Raw genomic sequence first — 18,562 nt, forward strand, 5'->3', positions numbered from 1 at the left:
ATCTTTGTCTTGGCAGGCCAAGAAACATCATGGTGTATAATTGCACAACAGGCAGCACTAATCCTTTCCACTGGGGTGAAGTTGGTATGATTTTATCTGTGTTTTTGAATGTTAGAATATATCTTAACTTAAAATGTTCACTGAGTTTTTATTGTTAGGATACCCATGAGGCATTAAGGACATTGAGTTACCAATTTGTTCTTATTTTAATTGCCATTTTAGAAGTAATACCTACCAGTACTGCCTTGTGGTCCATCCTCAATAGTGTTTCAAAATGTAAAAATATCCTGCTGTATATTCCCATCCACCCTACCCTTGTCTGACCCTTGCTGTTTTTCTGTTGCCATCTGCAGCAACCTTTATAGATAACCTGTGGTATGGGAATAGTGCTTTTTTTTTCACTCTCCTGAGTACCCATAGTCTTGATGTTGCAGATCCATAGGCAGTATCACTCCTGCTTATAAGAGCTAGTGTATTAAATGGCCCCAGAGTAATAAATGAAAGATGTAGTAGGAATTAGGATACATTTTGCCAGAATATTTTCTACTAACATTTATTAATGTATTTAAATTCCCAGATCCACAGCAAATAGTGTGTATGATATGTTACTAGTTCTAAAATAGGAATAATATATAAAGCCTATTGAAATGGAATCATTTTAAAATTGTAGGTTGATGGTTTCAAATTTAAAGTAAAACATACTTATAGCATTGATTTAGTAATGGGTCTTATTTTACCATTGATTAATTTTTGTTACCCCTGCAAAGCAATTTTGATTTTTAAAGTATATCTTTCATGGCATTTGTCCTAGGGCTTTTCTCTGCCATTTTTATTTAAGTTTAAACATTGACTGTTAGTGTATATAAGAAAGAAAAAAAGAAATATAAGAAAAAAAAATCAAGGATGATTTTTAAGTACTCTTCTTTGGAGAATATTGAAACACTTTACATAAGGATTTTTTAATAGTCTTCCATTGTGTTATAAAATTTAGTGAAAAATCACATTGGCTTTTTTCTTTTTTTTTAGTGAATATCTCAATATACATTTTCATTAAAGTCTTTAACATAGATGATACCAAGTTGATTGTGTTGACATTGAGTAACCTAAAAAAATTGCAGTAGAGGTTATTTTTGGGCCGTTTTAAACTTGTTTGATGTATGTAAATTTGAACACCTTAATTATTCATAAGCAAAGGATGATGATTTTCCTTTTTTTTTAAGTAAGTACAGTAAAAGAATCTGGAAAGAGGAACAGAAAGAAAGAAGCTATCGTGAGAGGTGAAATATAGAAAGTGACATTATAAACTGACATAGGTAAAACATTAAAAAGATCTTAAGAGTGAATTTTAGCAAAAATTCATTTATCTAATTAAAATTTGTAAATAGTGGCAGTTTTTAAATCGCTCAAGTTTGGAAGTCTAATACCCATATTCTCTTAGCTACTATAGAGAGTAGAAAAATTTGTTTTTTAAATGAACGAACTCTGACATCTTTGGTAAAATATTGCATTGTAAAAACATTTTTTTTTCAAAACTTCATTACATGGTTATTATCAAAGCTGTTACACAACTTTTCTTCCTCAGAATACCATGTAATTTCCACTTTCAAGAGGAATCCTCTCGAACAGGCCTTCAGACGGCCCAATGTAAATCTAACCTCCAATCACCTTTTATATCATTACTGGATTGCTGTAAGCCATAAGGCCCCAGCATTCCTGTATGATATCTACCTCAGGATGACTGGAAGAAGCCCAAGGTAATGGTGACTAGCTCTGTCTTATCTGTTCCTCTGACTGTTAAACAACCCATGCTTTACACTAAAATGCATATTAACTCTGTATCTGTTTAAGCTTATGATAAGGCTTAATGGCCTTTTGTGAATGAGAAGACTCTTGAATTTAAGGCTTTGTCAGAAAAACAAAGGTAGTTTTGTAAGTCACTCTAACTTATTTGGATGATAAATTATTGTTATGTGTTGAATTCTAGGTCTAACTTTAGGTACTTTTCTGAATAACAAATAATATTCAAAATGCTTTGACGCTTATTTTTCCTACAGGATATTATCTAAACCATTCCTTCAAGATGAATCCTTTAAACCAAGTATACAGGCACCCCAATGTTAAGTTCTATTCCAACAACCTATTGCTTCATTATTGGAAGGGTGTCAGACATACAGTACCTGCATTATTGCTCGATCTTGCACTCAGGTTGACAGGTCAGAAACCGTGGTAAGAAGAATAGCAGTAAATACACTATGTATTGGTAAGGTGGTGGAAGCTTGCTGGAGAGACAAAAAGTCGCTAGCATGAGCTTTACCTTTAGAATTACTAACCTGATTAATCACAATCACAATCAAGATGCTAGGACATTTTTTAGAAATGGGAGACATTTGGGGACACTAACTATCGATCTCATTTTATTGGGCCATTGATCCTCCAGAATCCCATAACAATAGGAAATGTCCTACATCAGGGTTGTCATTGTTATTATAAGCTGAAATTGAGCCCTTTCCTCTCCCCCTTAAAAACCTAGGGGTGAATTTTCACAGGAGATTAAGGGTAAAATGTTTTACTTTAAATGGATGGTACAGTTTTATACAAAAAATGTAAGATGATTTTAAAAATCTAATTACTTGAAATATCTCAGCTGTCCATTCAGCTTATAATATGGTAATTACAGTTTTTGACTAATTTTCCAGGTTGGGAATGATATGTAGTTTTTTAAAAAGTTAATAGCAAATGGAAAATTTTTTTTCCTCATAGTTGTAATATTCTTTCTTTCTTCTCTCCTGTTTTCTTGTTTTTTTAAATTTTACTGAAACCCTACATTCAGTTCTGCTGTCATTACCACACAATTACAGTGAAATGTACCACAAAAATATTTACTTATTTTAACTACATTGGCATTACAGTGGAAACTTTGTTTAGAGAATAATTATGTATAAAGAAGATGCTGATTCCAGAACTTCCATCAGCTGCTCAAGAAATAAAAGTGAGGTATCTGCTAGTTATAGTGTAAACTGTATCAGGATCTGAGTTAATTGTAGGGATTTTCTGTGGATTCACTTGTCCATGACGTTCATACTTATGGACATATGTGAGAAGTGTCGAACAACTTTAAAGAAAATATTTTCAAGTTTTTCTACAGTGATCTGCAAAGTGGAGTATTTACCATTGACAGCATATTTTCATGGCTAAATAAGCAGGCAAAAATTAATGATGGCAGTACATGTTTTCTTTATATTAATTAAGTCATTATAGATTATGTCAGGAAAATCACAAGTAGTTTTAAAAAAAAGTAAAACAGGTTAAACAGTGCCTCACAGAGAAATAGGGCTTAGTAAACTTGAAGAATGAATAGCTCAAGTTTACTAAATGATTCAAAGTAGATGTTGCTGTATAAGAAATCATCTGAAATTGAGAGACTTTTTAGACATTTACTTTTTTTTCAACTTATTATTTCTCTCAGAATTGGGAATTTGGGCAGGAAATGAGCTCTTTGGTGTTGGGACTTTCATGTGGTTGTGATCAGATGGAGCTGAAAAAGCTAAGTGTAATGGCGAACAGTGGAGCACCTAGGGACCAGGGGTCCCTTCCTATGGTATCAGAATCTCTCCACGTAGGCTCTTTGCAAGGCCTGATGGTAGCCTTTGGGGAATTAAATTCATATATGATAGCTAAAGGCTTTGAGGAGGTGGTATTTCAGTTAGAAAGGTGGAAGCTACATTGCCTTTTCTGTTCTACCTAAGGAAGTCATGCATTATCACTTTTGCCTCATTCTTTCAGTCACAAGAGAGTTAGATCTTCCTAGATTTAAGGTAAAGGGATATAGAGAATGGTTAAGATCATGCTGTAAATGAACAAATGAGATAAAGATTGAAGTCATTTTTGAAAAGGGCAGGTTGCTATAGTCAGCCTTTTGGCCAAAACAATTTTTATTTCTTCCACATGGAAAATAAAGTTGCTACTTTCCCCCAGGATCCCTGTGGCATCAGCTTGAAGCCAAGATTTTGTCATTTAAATCTGATAACAGTTGCAGATCAGGCTCTTCAGGAGTGATATTGTAAATATGGTTCCTCAAGTGTATTTCAGATGTTAATCTGAAAACCTGTGTACTCAAGTAAGTTACTAGCTACTCATATACCCACACCCAACATATGAAGAAGCAGCATTGGATAGTGATTTCAGATAGTATTCTTCACAAAGAGAAAATAGGAAGTACACAGCCAGTTCTGAATTCCAGTCAGGAATTTGTTGATAGTTTCTTAATTAGGGTTCACTTCTACTCTGGGACTTCCTGGAGGCTCTTGACTCTGCCCTCTTGAGTCATCCTTTTGCTACAAAAATGATCTATGTGTGAAAATGAATAGCCTACTTACCCTTCTTCTTGCCTATTAAAAAGTTAAGCATCCTGGGCAGGGGTGACACAGATGTGTCACAGAAACTGCTGTTTGAAAGGCAGGATTTAGGAGGGAAGTAATTAAGATCTAAAGTGTTAGATAGACACATAGCAACTTCCTAGGATACCTGTTTTTGTCAGCTTTTTTCTCTGCTCTGGCTAAAAGACCTGACCAGCACAATTACAGAGGAGGAAAAATTTATTTAAGGGCTCACAGTTTGAGAGGTCTTAGTCCATAGAAGGCCAGCTTCATTCCTCAGGGCTTGAGGTGAGGCGGGACATCATGGCGGGCGAATGTGGTGGAGGGAAGCAGCTCACATCGTGATCAAAAAGCCGAGAGAGACTCCAATCACCAGATTCAAATATGTACCCCCAATGAACCACTTCCTCCAGGCACACCTTACCATTTTAGTTACACTCACTTAATTCCTCTCAGGGTATTAAATCACGGATGGGGTTAAGACTCTTACAACCCAATTATTTCTCCTCTGAACCTTTTGCATCATCTCTCACATGAGCTTTTGGGGGACATCTCACACCCAAACCATAACAACATGCAAGATTGAGAAGAGTTTGTCTCAAAGTGATCAAACTTTTCTAAAAAGGGCCACACAATAATTATTTTAGGCTTTGTAGGCTATGTGGTTTATGTTGATACTACTCAACTCTGCTGTTAAAGAGTGAAAGCAGCCAGGCTCTGTGGCACATGCCTGTAATCCCAGTGGCTTGGGAAGCTGGGGCAGGAGGAGTGCAAATTCAAAGCCAGCCTCAGCAACTAAGCGAGGCTTTAAATAATTTAGTGAGACCCTATTTAAAAAAAAAAAAAAGAGGGGGGCTGGGGATGTTTCTCAAGTGCTTAAGTTCCTCTGGATTCAATCCCTGGTACCAAAAATAAAAAATAAATAAATAGAAGGAATAAAAGCAGCTATAGACAATATATAAATGAATGAACCTATATAAATGAATGTTATTTACACAGGTAATAGTCAGGATTTGGTGTGTAGGCCCTTGTTTACTGATCCTTGATACAGAGATGTCTTCATTTTGTATTCTGATGTGATTGTTTTAAAGATTGTGTGGGTTTTCAGTGTATCTGTTTTAAAGCAGTTCATTCCATTAGACCAAAACTATATTTTGAGATCACTTTGAGACAAACCCTTTTCAATCTGGGTCTCTTAGGAAGTTGCTATGGGACAACACCTTTAGATCTTACATCCTGCATTTCAAACAACAGAGTTTCTGCACTACATGTCTTTAAGATCTAGAGTTCTTTTGTCTGAAAGATTCTTTGAGCTATCTTAGGTTGTTTGAAAGTATTAAAGAATCTTACATTCTTAGCTTGGATGTGATCTATGCTCAAAAACCATTTCTTAAAGAATTCCTGACTGGTATTTTACATTTCTCCAAATATCATTCAAATAGTTTTTGTTTGTTTGTTTGTTTGTGGTGCTGGGGATTGAACCCAGGGCCTTGTGATGCGAGGCAAGCTCTCTATCAACTGAGCTGTATCCTCAGTCCTCAAACAGTTCATAGTTGTTTTTTTTTTTTTTTTTTTTTTAAGTATATTTTCTTGTCTTTATTTATTTATTTATTTATTTGTGGTGCTAAGGATCGAACCCAGTGCCTTGCACATGCTAGGCGAGCACTCTACCACTAAGCCACAACCCCAGCCCTCAGACAGTTCATTTGTAAAGATCATCTTTGTCCTCTTTCAGGAAGTCTTGACCGGATTGATTTTTATTAGGTATAGTTTCTGTTATCTTCCATATTATTACAGATGACAATTTTGTGGGTTTTTTTTTTTTTTTTATTGTTGTTGTTGTTGTTCTTTTAGCTTCAGTTTGTTTTTGGTGCTAGGGATTGAAACCAGGGCCTTGTACATGTGAAGCAAGCACTCTATCACCAAACTACAGTCCTGAACCCATTTACCTCATTTTACGCCCTTACTAAGAGTCTCCTCATTTTACGCCCTTACTAAGAGTCTCCTCAGAGCTCTTTAAAATCTTCTGCTAATATTCTTTCCTGATCCTTTCAGATTTCAGTAACTCTTCTCAAGGGCCTTACCAATTTTGTCTACCACCTGATTATAAAGCCAATATTGCATGATTTAGATTTTTAGAATAGCACCCTTCCCCCACACTCCCAATAGTACTAAGTTACTGTCTTCTGTGCTGTATCATGCATCACAGCAAACTTAGTGTCTTAAAACAAGTTATTTGTCATAATTTCTGTGGATCAGGAATTAAAGACTTGGCCAGGTTCTAGCTCAGGATCTTTCAAACGATTGCATTCAGATAAGGACTAACACAGGTATACTGTGGAGAAAGTGGTAAAGGGGAGGAAGGGTGCAGAGCACCTGGGGTGGCCAGGCATCTTTCTCTCTTCATGTAGTTTGAGAGTCTCTCCATGTGGTTTCTACACATGGACTAGTTTGAGCTTCCTCGCAGCATGGCAGCCTCGGGGGGAGTTGGACAGCATACATGGTGACTGAAGGCTTCAAGGGTGAGTATTCCAGTAAGCAAGGCAGAAAACTTACCACCTTTTCTGACCTAGCCCCAGAAGTCACACAGTGTCACTTCTACTTCATTCTATTGGTTATAAATTACCTTCCCTCTTGAGGGGAATATAGTCTGGGTGATATTATAGACGAGCAGGTACGATGGGAGATAATAATGTGAGGCTAAGTATTAAAGCAGGAATGATCATTGACTTCTGGGAATGTGTAGTCTAAAAAGTCAATGTAGTCTAAAAGTAACAAAGGACATAAAAGTTTTTTTATGTAGGCAGTTTTATAAAAGTTAAGTACTAAAGTCTTAAAATTTATATTATTTAATTTCTTCATATATTTACTTAGCCAAGGTACTGAGCTTTACACCTTGCCTGATTCTACATTAAACTCATGTCATTCATGGTATCCATTTTACTGATTTGCATTAACTTAAGTGTCAGCCAGATGAAAATCTGACTTGCTATTTATCTTGACGTAATTATAGTCTAACTCAGATATGCATCATGGATTCTTATAATGTGGGGACCAAGATGCATGACATTATTGTATATAGAAGCAGTACAAATTATTTATTTTAGCTCTTGAAATTTTAACATTTCGTTAGTGTTAAAAACAGCATCTAGAACAAATGGCTTCTTGGCTTTTGGTTATTTAGCTTAACTCTATGTAGCATAACTTCTCTGAATCTGATTTTTTTCATCTGTGTGATTCTCAACTAGGGACATTTGACAATATTTAGAGCTATTTTTAGTTATCACAATGGGGGGGGGGTGCTGCTGGTATCTAGTGGTAGAGCCATGGATGCTGCCAAGCATTTTACAGAACACAGAACAGTGACCTGCCACAAGCAGAGAATTATCTGACTCATTATTATAGCCAAGGTTGACAAGTGCTAGATTAGATATCATTAAGATTTTACACTACTTTACAGGACTGTGATTGACTATATTTTGAAGATTGCTATAATAAAGAATAAATATTCAGAATGTTCATCACTCTCATCACAAACATTTTATTTGCTCTGTTATTTGTTTAATCAAAGAGTAATAGTGTAGAGTTTTAAGGGGTTTAGTTCAGTTTTTTTTTAATCCCCCATAATATTCAATCCAATATTCAATCCAATTTTATTGCCTGATAAATATTTTATAAATTTTCACTTATATATGACCTTTCATATCTCCCCCACCTTTTTTTCCCTACAATTATTGTTGGAGTAGTTGAATCCTGGATTGATTTTTTTAGGGCACTTTATTCATTTGAATGAATCTGAAGATAAGAATAGGTGAGAATTATCACTGAAAAAGAAGTAAGGAAGAAAAACTTTTTAATAAAATATATGTTGGAAAAATATGTTAACTCTCTGTGTGTGTGTGTGTGTGTGTGTGTGTGTAGATTCAAGTTTACCATACTGGCTGTGATAGTATTGATTTAGTTATATATATATATATTTTTTTTAATTGCCTAACCTGTTCTAAAAGCAGTATGTCTTTTGTCTCCACCCCAAATATTTTCTATCTATGTGAACTATTTCTGTCCAAATACAGCTTTTGATGTTTTATTATTTTGGTTTTTAACAGATGTGTTATTTTATAATTACGTTATTGGATGAAATAGTTTCTCTTTACATGGTCCATATTGCCTCATTTTCCAGTATTCTGGATTCAAGGTTTCTTTCTAAATGTATTGAATATGTTACCAAAATTACTTAGATACTGTTTTGATTTTCTTCCCCATTTCTGATATTCCAGTTTTCTTCCATATCCCCAGTTTCTAAAGCTGTAATTTGGGAACTTTCTGAACTACATATAATGCTAATCCTTATTCTGGGAACATAAATGGACTTCTTTCAAAGTATTTTTCAATAAATTATTTCTCAATTTATTTTCTGTCTTCAGAAGTTGGGATTTTTTTGGTGTTATTTTATTTCAAAAAGTTCTTTCTTCCTTTTTGTTACTTAACATGGGTAATTATTGTTTTATAGTTGTTACTGCTCAGATTAGTGTTATGATATCAATGACTAACAGTGAGCAATAATAAATAACAGATACAATGATTAAGACCTTTGTCCTTTTTAAAGAAACAAAAAGGTTTATACTCCCTTATTTTTATGCAAAGGGACATTGGTGGGGTCATGGGGAGATGATATATTCATCTATTTCAGAAAGTTTCAGCATGAGTCATTGATTTCACAGCACATTCAGCTGATCAAGATTGGAGCCCAGTCAGTATTAAAGTGGAAGTTTTTGTGTGAATATTTCTGCATACTTTGCCTCAGTGATGCTAAAGAGTTGGAATCATAACAGTATATTATAAATTCATAGGGAATCTTAGGAAATGCATCTGAAAAGTGTAGTTTAAGAAAAAAAAGCAAGAGGAAATTGATTGGATCCATTTATTTGCTTTAATATTTTATATAGAAAATTTGACCTTAAAGGTGTACTGCACAGCCATTAAGAAATAATTATGTGTATCAGCAGAATTCTATTTAAGCAATGCTAAATTTATTTGTTGCTACTTCCAAAGAAAATTTTTTTCTTTTTGGATTTGCAAAATGTATTCCCAAGATGCAGAAATGTTCTTTTTCCCTGCTGGTTTGATACACTTGTTGAATTACATATTAAAATTATACTTTAATGTTAATATATTGGGGAAACTGGTACCTTGGGTGGTAATGGGATTTTTCCTAATCTAGGCAGTATATGAATCTGTCAATTTTTCTTGTAATACAGGATGATGAAAACAATAACTCGTCTTCACAAAGCTATGGTGTTCCTCGAATATTTCACAAGTAATTCTTGGGTGTGGAATACTGACAATGTCAATATGTTAATGAATCAGCTAAACCCAGAAGATAAAAAGGCAAGTGTTTTCTGTTTTATAAGTAAGTAGCATAACAAGAAAACTGTTAAGCAACCTGAGAAATAGATATTTTCCACAACATTTACAAACTTAAAATGCTTTTATTGTGGTTAGCACCTGCAAACCATGTATACGTTTGTATATTACTTTAGTTCTCTAGGTAAGCTCCACAATTAGAAAACGTTTAGTTCATTTAGTTTTCGCTTTAACTATGTTTATCAATGTTTTTCTCAAATATTTTCTTTCTGCCTGAAATATATCTAGAATACTAGAATATAGTTTAGTTAGGGGATTGTTAGTATTGAACTCTTAGCTCACTATTAGGTTTTATAACATGACCTTGGCGCACATTAAAGGTAACTTACTCTTTATATTCTGTCAATATTGTTGCTATTGAAAAGTCAGGAATTTGCTCTTCCTTCATAAGAGAGCTGTCATTTCTGTCTCATGTTCAGCTTTTCCTTTTATATTTGATGTTCTGCAGTTTCTCTATGAATGTGTCTGGTTGCTTTGGTTGGGCTTCCTGAATCTGAAGATGGTATCTTTTAGCAATGTTGGTAAAACACATAGCAGCAATTTCTTGAAATATGCATTCAAATACCACCATTCTCTTATCTTTTTCCATAGTTCCTATTATATGTTAGGTCATTCTGCCTTCAGATCTTTAAGTGTATTTCACATTTTTTTTCTGGGCTGAAATCTAAATTATTTATTTAAATTCTATGGCAGTCTCAGCTGAGCTCAAACCATCTACTTGAATTTTGGGTTTCAGTTCTTAGATTTCCATTTTTAACAAGTTCATCATACTTTTTAATCTCACAGATATTTCTTAAATAGCCTATGTATTTTTTTTTCTTGGAACATGTTAAAAATAATTTTTTAAAAATTTTCTACCTGATAATTAAAACCTACAGGATGGATAGTGTCTATTCTGCTACTGTTGTTTGAGCTGAGTCTCACTCATGGCATCATGTTTCTTTGTTTTTTATTGTTATATGTTTTCCTGTAAATTCATATTTCTTGAGAATTTATTTTGGAATTTTTTGAGGTATGGATTGCACCTGCAGTGTCTAATAAGAATTATTTGCCTTTGCAAATAAATTTTGCACTAGCCTAGTATCTATCGACACTAACTAGCTTGGCAGCATTAACAAGCTAGGGCCACTGAGAAGTACCTGATTAGGTTCTAGCGTAACACAATTATTACCTCCTCTCTTTTCCAAAAGGTACTAATTGTCTTGAATCATAATACTAAATGTTAGTTTTACCCATTTTTTGACTTTACACAAATGGTATCTGTCATCCAGTATTTTTTTTCATGCTTCTTTTGATAGACATTTATTTTCAGTTTTGGGTTATGAACATAAGCACACATTTGTGTAAAGTGTGTATATACGCTGGGTAATATGTGGTGGGTCATAAGGCATTTGTATATTCAATTTAGTAGATAAGGCTATTCTAAATGCTAATGTATAACTCCTGTCAATCCCATACTACTTTAGTGTATAGTGGTATCTATGATTTTAGTATGCATTTTCTACTACATAAAAAATGCTTATGTAGAAATAGTGGTGGGGGGAGCCAATAATCATGTTGAAAATGGGCTAGAGAAAACAATTACAGAAGATGAGTGTTAACCATTTGAAAAGATAATGTTACACTCAATAGAGGAAATTAAATTAAAACTAGACTAAATTTTTATTTATTACTTAGCAGATTTACAAAAAATACAGACTTTGACAGCATAGTCTGAAGAGGCCCTAGGCAAATGGACATCCTCATATATTACTGGTAGAAATGTATGGCATGTCTTTCTTTATTCTTTCATGTTCAACCAGTTTGTATCCTTCTCTTTTAAAAGTTTTTTTTTAATAAGTAGCTTATAGTTAGAGTTTTTTGTTTTTTTTCCCCAGCCTCATATTTTTATATATCTATATTTTTTAGTTGTCAGTGGACCTTTATTCTTTTTTATTTATGCTAAGCATTGAACCCAGGGCCTCACACATGCTAGACAAGTGTTCTACTACTGAGCCACAACCCCAGCCCTCCAGTCTCTTTTTGACACTTTTTTGGAGAACTTAGTCCAAAACATAATTCCTGATAATTTTCTATTTAAATATTTCAGTACATTTTATGTGTCCTACTCGTTCTAAGTTCTTTTTTTCCTTTTTGCTTTTTTTAGGTGATATTTTTTTCTACTATTTCATGTTTTCCCATCTAAGTTTCATAGAATACATTCTTTTTCAATTGTTTTAGGAGGTTACTCTAGAGATTATAATATCTTTTCTTATTTAGCAAGAGCTACTATAAAATTTACATTTTCTCTGATAATAACCAATGCCTTTCTGCTATTGTTATTGCATAACTTAATTTTATGTTAAGCCTCACAGGTTATGTTTGTACAGTCTGTCTGTGCTGCTCTAGAAGAATACCAGAGGAGGGTAATTTATCATAAACAGAAGTTTGTTAATAGTTCTAAAGGCTGGGAATTCTTGAGATCAAGGGGCTTAGTATCTGGTGAAGACCTACTTCATCAATGATGGAAGGAAAAAGAGAGGGCAAGCATTTAAATTTTCTGCCTCAAGTCCTTTTATCATCAGTATTAATCTGTTTGTGAGGGTAAGACCTTCATAATTTAATCACCTTGTACTAAGCCCCACCTGCCAACACTATTGCATTGGGGATTAAATTTCTACCATGTGCTTTTAGAGGGACATATTCAAACTGTAGCACAGTCTATGCAGTAACTATTTATATGATTTACCAGCATAATTGAAATTAATTAAATGAAATTAATTGAAATGAAGATCCTTTTATTGATCTTCATTTCTTCCATCTCCAGACTTTGTAGACTCAATCTGGAATTCTTCTGCCCTGAATAATCCTCTTTAGTGTAGTTACTTCACTGTGGGTATTCTACTCATGTCATATTGTTACAGTTTTTATTCTTCAGGAAACATCTTTATTTCACTTTGTTTTTCAAGGATATTTCCACGGGTGTAGGATTTTATGTTAGCAATACCTTTTTTTTTATACTTGGAAAACATCTCACAGTCTTTGACTTCCATTGGTTTTGGTGAGAAGTTATCCAGTAGTCATCTATCTGGCCTTTTTTGATTTATGTTCTGGTGCCTAGATATGTAGATATATATGGTAGATGTGTTTTAAATGTTTCATCATTTGTCTTGCTTCTGTTCCATTTTTTCTTTCTTTCTTCCTGTGGGACAATATCACACCCACGCCCATACCCAGCTTTATTCCCATCTCCTTTGTTAAGTCTCCCATCTTAGTGCAGTGTTTCTGTATTTTCATATTTTACTAATTAATTTATAGTAGCATTTCAAATGCCCCTTCCCAACTTACCCATTTTTAGGTAAGTGATGGTGTAAAGTGAATAATCTCCTTGTCACTCCAAAGAAATTATTCCACTGAATGCTAGGAGAACTGAGCAATAGACAACTCTCTTATTTTGCTAAGAAATAGTATTTCTGTAAAGATCATTTTTCTGGATTTATCTATCCTTTTCATCAAATGGTCTAGTAACTGTTATCTATAGTTCTAAGCCAGCTTTTGTAACATGGTTTGTTTTTTTCCCTCCTAAAGTCGAAAGTATTCTCTAGGAAAATTAATCTTGTGGTACACAAGGAACTATAGGAAGAAAAGAGAGGATGCAGATATAGAAGAACTAGAAATAAAATAGGAATATAAAGAAATATACTTAGACAATAGAAAAAATTAATACTATGTTATAATATTTTGTTACCTTGTTATTTGGGATTGCCTTTTAGAAAAAGTGAATTTTGACAAGTTGTAGAAAAATTCCTCAGGAAAATATTTAACTTTTTGTTGTTGTTAATGTAGACCTTCAATATTGATGTACGGCAATTACATTGGGCAGAATATATAGAAAACTACTGCATGGGAACTAAGAAATACGTATTGAATGAAGAAATGTCTGGCCTTCCTGCAGCTAGAAAACATTTGAACAAGTAAGTTTTACATAGGTTTGATTGCATCTTGTCTTCCTTATGAAATATTACACAACTGTTTTGGTAAGTTGGTATATCTAAAATACATTACAAATCTATTATATTTAGGAAAAGTACTTACCTTTGGGTTGGAACTAATGGCAGTTGATTTGGCATAAAACTATTGAAAACTATTGTCTTCCTCAATGTATATATTCCTTAGTATGAAGTTGGGGTGAAATTTAGTTTTTAAAATCACCACTGTCTTCTCTTATGTTGCTATTGAAGAAGTAAAGATATTAGCAGAAAATAAAAATATATTTTTATTAAATATTTAAAGATTAATATTTGGAAATTAAATATTTAAAGATTTTTTTAACCCGACTCAAATAATCTCTATAAGAGAAGAGATATAGCAATACATCATTCAAGAATTTTATCTTTGTAAAATAGTTATAATTTTCTTAGTCTCTTTATAAAAAGTATACATGCTGATTAAAAATAAACTCAAAAAACAGAAGAATCAAAATCACTGGTAATTCACCATTCAGAGATACAGATAATTTTAATGATTATTTCTTTTGTTTGTAGTGTCTTTTTTGTTATCTTGGTAATATTTTCAAGACTTTGACATTACTGTACTTTTGATGCCTCATAACTCTATGCGGCATTTTGCAGGGCAGCTAGTTGTGTAGATGAGAAAACTTGCGACTTAGGAAAGTTTTTATAGCAAAGCAAACTGCAATATTGATCTTTAACTTTTTACTCAAAGCTCTTTTCTCTGCACTGTTGTTCCCATATTGCAGTTCTATCTTGTAATACATGCTGAAAGTAATGAAATTTATGTAACATAAACACATACCTAAAGGTTTGTATTCCTTTCAAACACCATTAGAAACCATCAGCAGTGTTTTAAAACATGAGCAAGGTAATATGACTGGTATTTGAGAATAGGAAGATCATCCTTTTTAGAGTTAATGCCATATTTTACTCTTGGATAAGATCTTGTCAGTTGACCATTGACTGTGATTTTCAGCTTTGAATGAAGGAGTAAGTTTACTTGCCTTAAAACTTGAAAGCAACTAAAAATGCTTTTTTTGTATTTTGTATTTTGTCTGTACTATAATGTATATAATAAACAAACCTTTTTAGATCAGTTAGGAAGCTCCAGAAGTTCAAGGCATGTATCTGTTTTACCTACAGATATATTATTCATGCCTAGGACAATACTGGGCACACAGGGATGCTCAGTAATATTCATTGAATAAGTTTATTTTCTAAATACACTATTATGAAAACTCTTTGCTGTATTCCTATTTGATTGAGGTAGTACTTTGATGTATTACTGTGCAGGTTATTAATAGTCAGTTTAGTTTGAATTCCACTTTCTAACTTGAGGATGTCTACTCTGTGTGTGCGTGTGTGTAGTGGGATGGGTACTGAAAATTGAGCCCAGGGGTGCTCTGTTTTATTGTAGAAAATATTGTCTAGCATATCTCTCCATTTGCTTTTCAGGTTACGGAACATACGTTATGGTTTCAATACTATCCTTGTGATCCTGATCTGGCGCATTTTTATTGCAAGATCACAAATGGCAAGAAACATCTGGTACTTTGTAGTTAGCCTGTGTTACAAGTTTCTGTCATACTTTCGAGCATCCAGCACTATGAGATACTGAAGACCAAGAATTTAGCTTTAGAACATCTATGCATATGGTGGTCTAAAAATGCACAAAATGTAAAATGTACTTAAAGTCATCTCATTTTTTGTCAAACATTAAACCATCTTAGATTGGAGTGTGAAGTAAAATATGGTACATTTTATGTAACATTTAATGTTTATGCTCATAAAACCTAGTGAACACACTGTGGTATGCCAGTTCAAATCTATAATAACCACCAAAACCATGACTAAACGATTTGATCCCTGGAAAGAAAGGGATAGGGTGAGGGCAAGAGTAGGAAATAGGAACCCTGACCAGTATAACTGTGCAATTTTTGGGACATATTAATTAAAATATGCCTTAACATAATTTCTACTATTTAGTGCAATGGGTAGCATTTATTTGGATAGGAATACTAGCTAAGTTGGTAGATGTCTGATTCTTTAATGTTCAATTTTTTTTTTCATCAATTGAAGTGAGTTTGAGTTTTGTTGAGACTATAACCAAACTATTTTCACTTCATCCTATAAGTTATTGAGTGATATCAAACATGAAAAAGTGTTCCAGTTTTCTTTTTCTGATTAAATGTCCAGTGCATATCATTTTTCTGTAAGTAATCAGTTGCTTTATAATGAGAAGGCTATATATTATTCTAAAAACCCACTGGATCTAAATGGGTTTGAAAATCCATATCAATATATGCTGTGTGTTTTTAAAGGACAACAAAAACAAATTCATTGAAACTATCAAAAAGAATAGGAGTACTTTTTTCTTGTCCACATTTCAGTCAATTAAAAATCAATCCTGTGAGATTGTGTTTATATATTGAAGCAAGAGGATTTTTTAGGACTTTATTGGAGGTGGGTGTAGGGAAGGATTCACCATACTTGGGCTCTCCTTCCTTTATACATTATATCATAGGACTTTTAAAAGGCTTGTACTGCTTTTCAAATGAGATCTGAAAGTGCATTATTATGGAAGAATGTATTTGCAGCTAGTAATAACATCAAGAAAATGTCCTTGTGTGTAAGTAAACACATATTAATTTTGACCTTGAAAGCTGAATTCCTTAAAGAAAATAATACAAAATGTGTATAAAATTAAATAAAGGACTTTATTTACATACCATATAAAGTAGCAAACTGTTGAATGAGTTTGAAGATATCATTTATTTTTTCTGCATGTGGTTTTAGCTTTAGAAAGAAATGCATTATAGAAACAAGTAATAGCAAGAAAATTGATGTATATTTTAATGATACATTATAATTCCCTTTAAATTGCAATACTAGTTTACTATTTTAACATATATTTGATTTAACAGATTGTTCAGCATTACACTGTTCTAATTAAGCTGATCAAGTTGTATTATATTTAAATCATCAGCAATGTATCATGAATATGTTTAAAGGGTTCAGTTCACAGTACAAAGTTACATGTAACTTCTCAATTTCCTTTGTCAATTTAAATGCAATGTATAAAAAGTTTATTTTGATATTGTGGAAAAACTAAATGTAAAAGAAATCACCTTCTTCCATGCAGGTGTATAATCTTGAAAAAGAAAAATGCTTCCATGTTGAAGCCAGATTTTCTGTAGTAAAACTTTTAAACATTATTTTAAAAGAAATATGTATGTAAATAGCTATATATTCTTTGGAATGATACTAAAGTCTTTGGTCAAGGACCATACCTTGTATAAGGTGTGAGAGACCATGACAGTATGAAAATGGAATAAATAATGATGCCTTGGATTTAAGGTGGCCCATATATTTACATTAAGTACTTCATCTCTCCAAATATATTTCCATAACATGTTGAAAACATGGTAACATTTGTATGAGTTTTGTAATTCTGCCAGCGATACCTAGAATCAGATGAATTTTCTTTGTGTCTAACAAGAGGATCAGGTGCAACTTGGGCAGGCCTGTGAAGTGCTTTGGGAGTATTTTGTCTTCTGAATTGTTTTACTGTTCTTATAATTTAAGTTAAATACAAATTGGGAGGGTGCTGAGGCCACTGTATTAATTTTGTGTTTAGAATTGTGTCAAAAGAAGGGTAATGGGTAAATTAAGTATGTCATCCTAAGACTTAAAATTCTAAAGTTAGTATAAAGAGTGTATAGATTGTTAATCCTCACCAACTAGATTTTGGATTTAAGTCAGATTCAAAGATTTTGGAAATCTGTTCTCTGTATCATTTCATAGACAACGTTTTTAGTTCTGTGTGTATGTTTCTCACAAACTCATTTAACAAGACAGTTTATAAAATAGATTCATTTCATTTAGTTCATTTGATAAAACTGTATTCTAAAACATTTTAGATAATTTCCCATTTTTCACTCTTAATTGGGACATGTGTGTTAAATTGTGATGTCATTAAGAGTTTATTTAAATTTGATCTGGCAACACTATATGTCCTACAGCTCAGTGCAGAGAAACATGGCAATATGTTATTCTTTGACCTAAGGATGGCATAGAATGAAGATTCTTTGTATTTGTATTAATAAAGCTTGGAAGTGGGGGGGAAACTCACTTCTCCCCTTTCTTTGTTTGTCTGCAGGAACTGATTGAGGATTTTTTGGTTTGTATTTTTGTTTTAATTGTATACAGATAATCTTTTATAAGCAGTAAATAGAAGCATTATTGGGTGCCTTTGTTTGTAAACCAAAAAGTAATAAATGAATCCCTCTATTTCCATTATAGTTTTTATTGTATTTTTATGTTCTGAAAATTATATGAGATAATATGGTTAGGATTACAGGAAGCAGTTCTTACGCCCCTTGTCTTCTTTAGGTGTCCTTATTAATTCTTACATCCCAATATTATTTAAGTCTGAGTTGCTCACACAGTATTTTAGGTAAATAATATATGCCAAGTGAATGCTTTTTTGTTAAAGTATTATTTTTGTGTATTAGCTAGAATGAGGTTGTTTTTCTAAAAACAGAACCAGGAGACCACCAGGGTGTCATTAGACTCCAGCTACTTTCTTTCATATTGAGTGATATCCTGTTAGTTTTGGGTACATTAGTAATTTATCTGACTCCATATAAGGAATTACTCATTAGTGATACAGATTGAACCTTTTGGGGGTGAGAAGGGGAGAGTATATCAGGCTGAGGTACAGCTGAATGTACATTGGCCTTCTAAGCATGTGCTTGTAGGCTGACTCCC

The 18,562-nt window shown here is 33.1% G+C and overlaps 1 protein-coding gene across 1 annotated transcript in view; it reads left to right on the plus strand.

The window, feature by feature from the left end:
* Window positions 1-18,091, plus strand: part of Far1 (fatty acyl-CoA reductase 1) — a 60,304-nt gene extending 42,213 nt beyond the window's left edge. The window contains exons 8-12 of the mRNA XM_076846917.1: window positions 17-84; window positions 1,583-1,754; window positions 9,635-9,764; window positions 13,626-13,753; window positions 15,248-18,091. Of these exons, the coding sequence (XP_076703032.1) occupies window positions 17-84; window positions 1,583-1,754; window positions 9,635-9,764; window positions 13,626-13,753; window positions 15,248-15,410 (661 nt within the window). The 3' untranslated portion in view covers window positions 15,411-18,091. The remainder of the gene's footprint in view (window positions 1-16; window positions 85-1,582; window positions 1,755-9,634; window positions 9,765-13,625; window positions 13,754-15,247) is intronic.
* The last annotated feature ends 471 nt before the right edge of the window (window positions 18,092-18,562 follow it).

Source organism: Callospermophilus lateralis, chromosome 2, assembly GCF_048772815.1.
Source record: "Callospermophilus lateralis isolate mCalLat2 chromosome 2, mCalLat2.hap1, whole genome shotgun sequence".
NCBI classification, from domain to species: Eukaryota; Metazoa; Chordata; class Mammalia; order Rodentia; family Sciuridae; genus Callospermophilus; species Callospermophilus lateralis.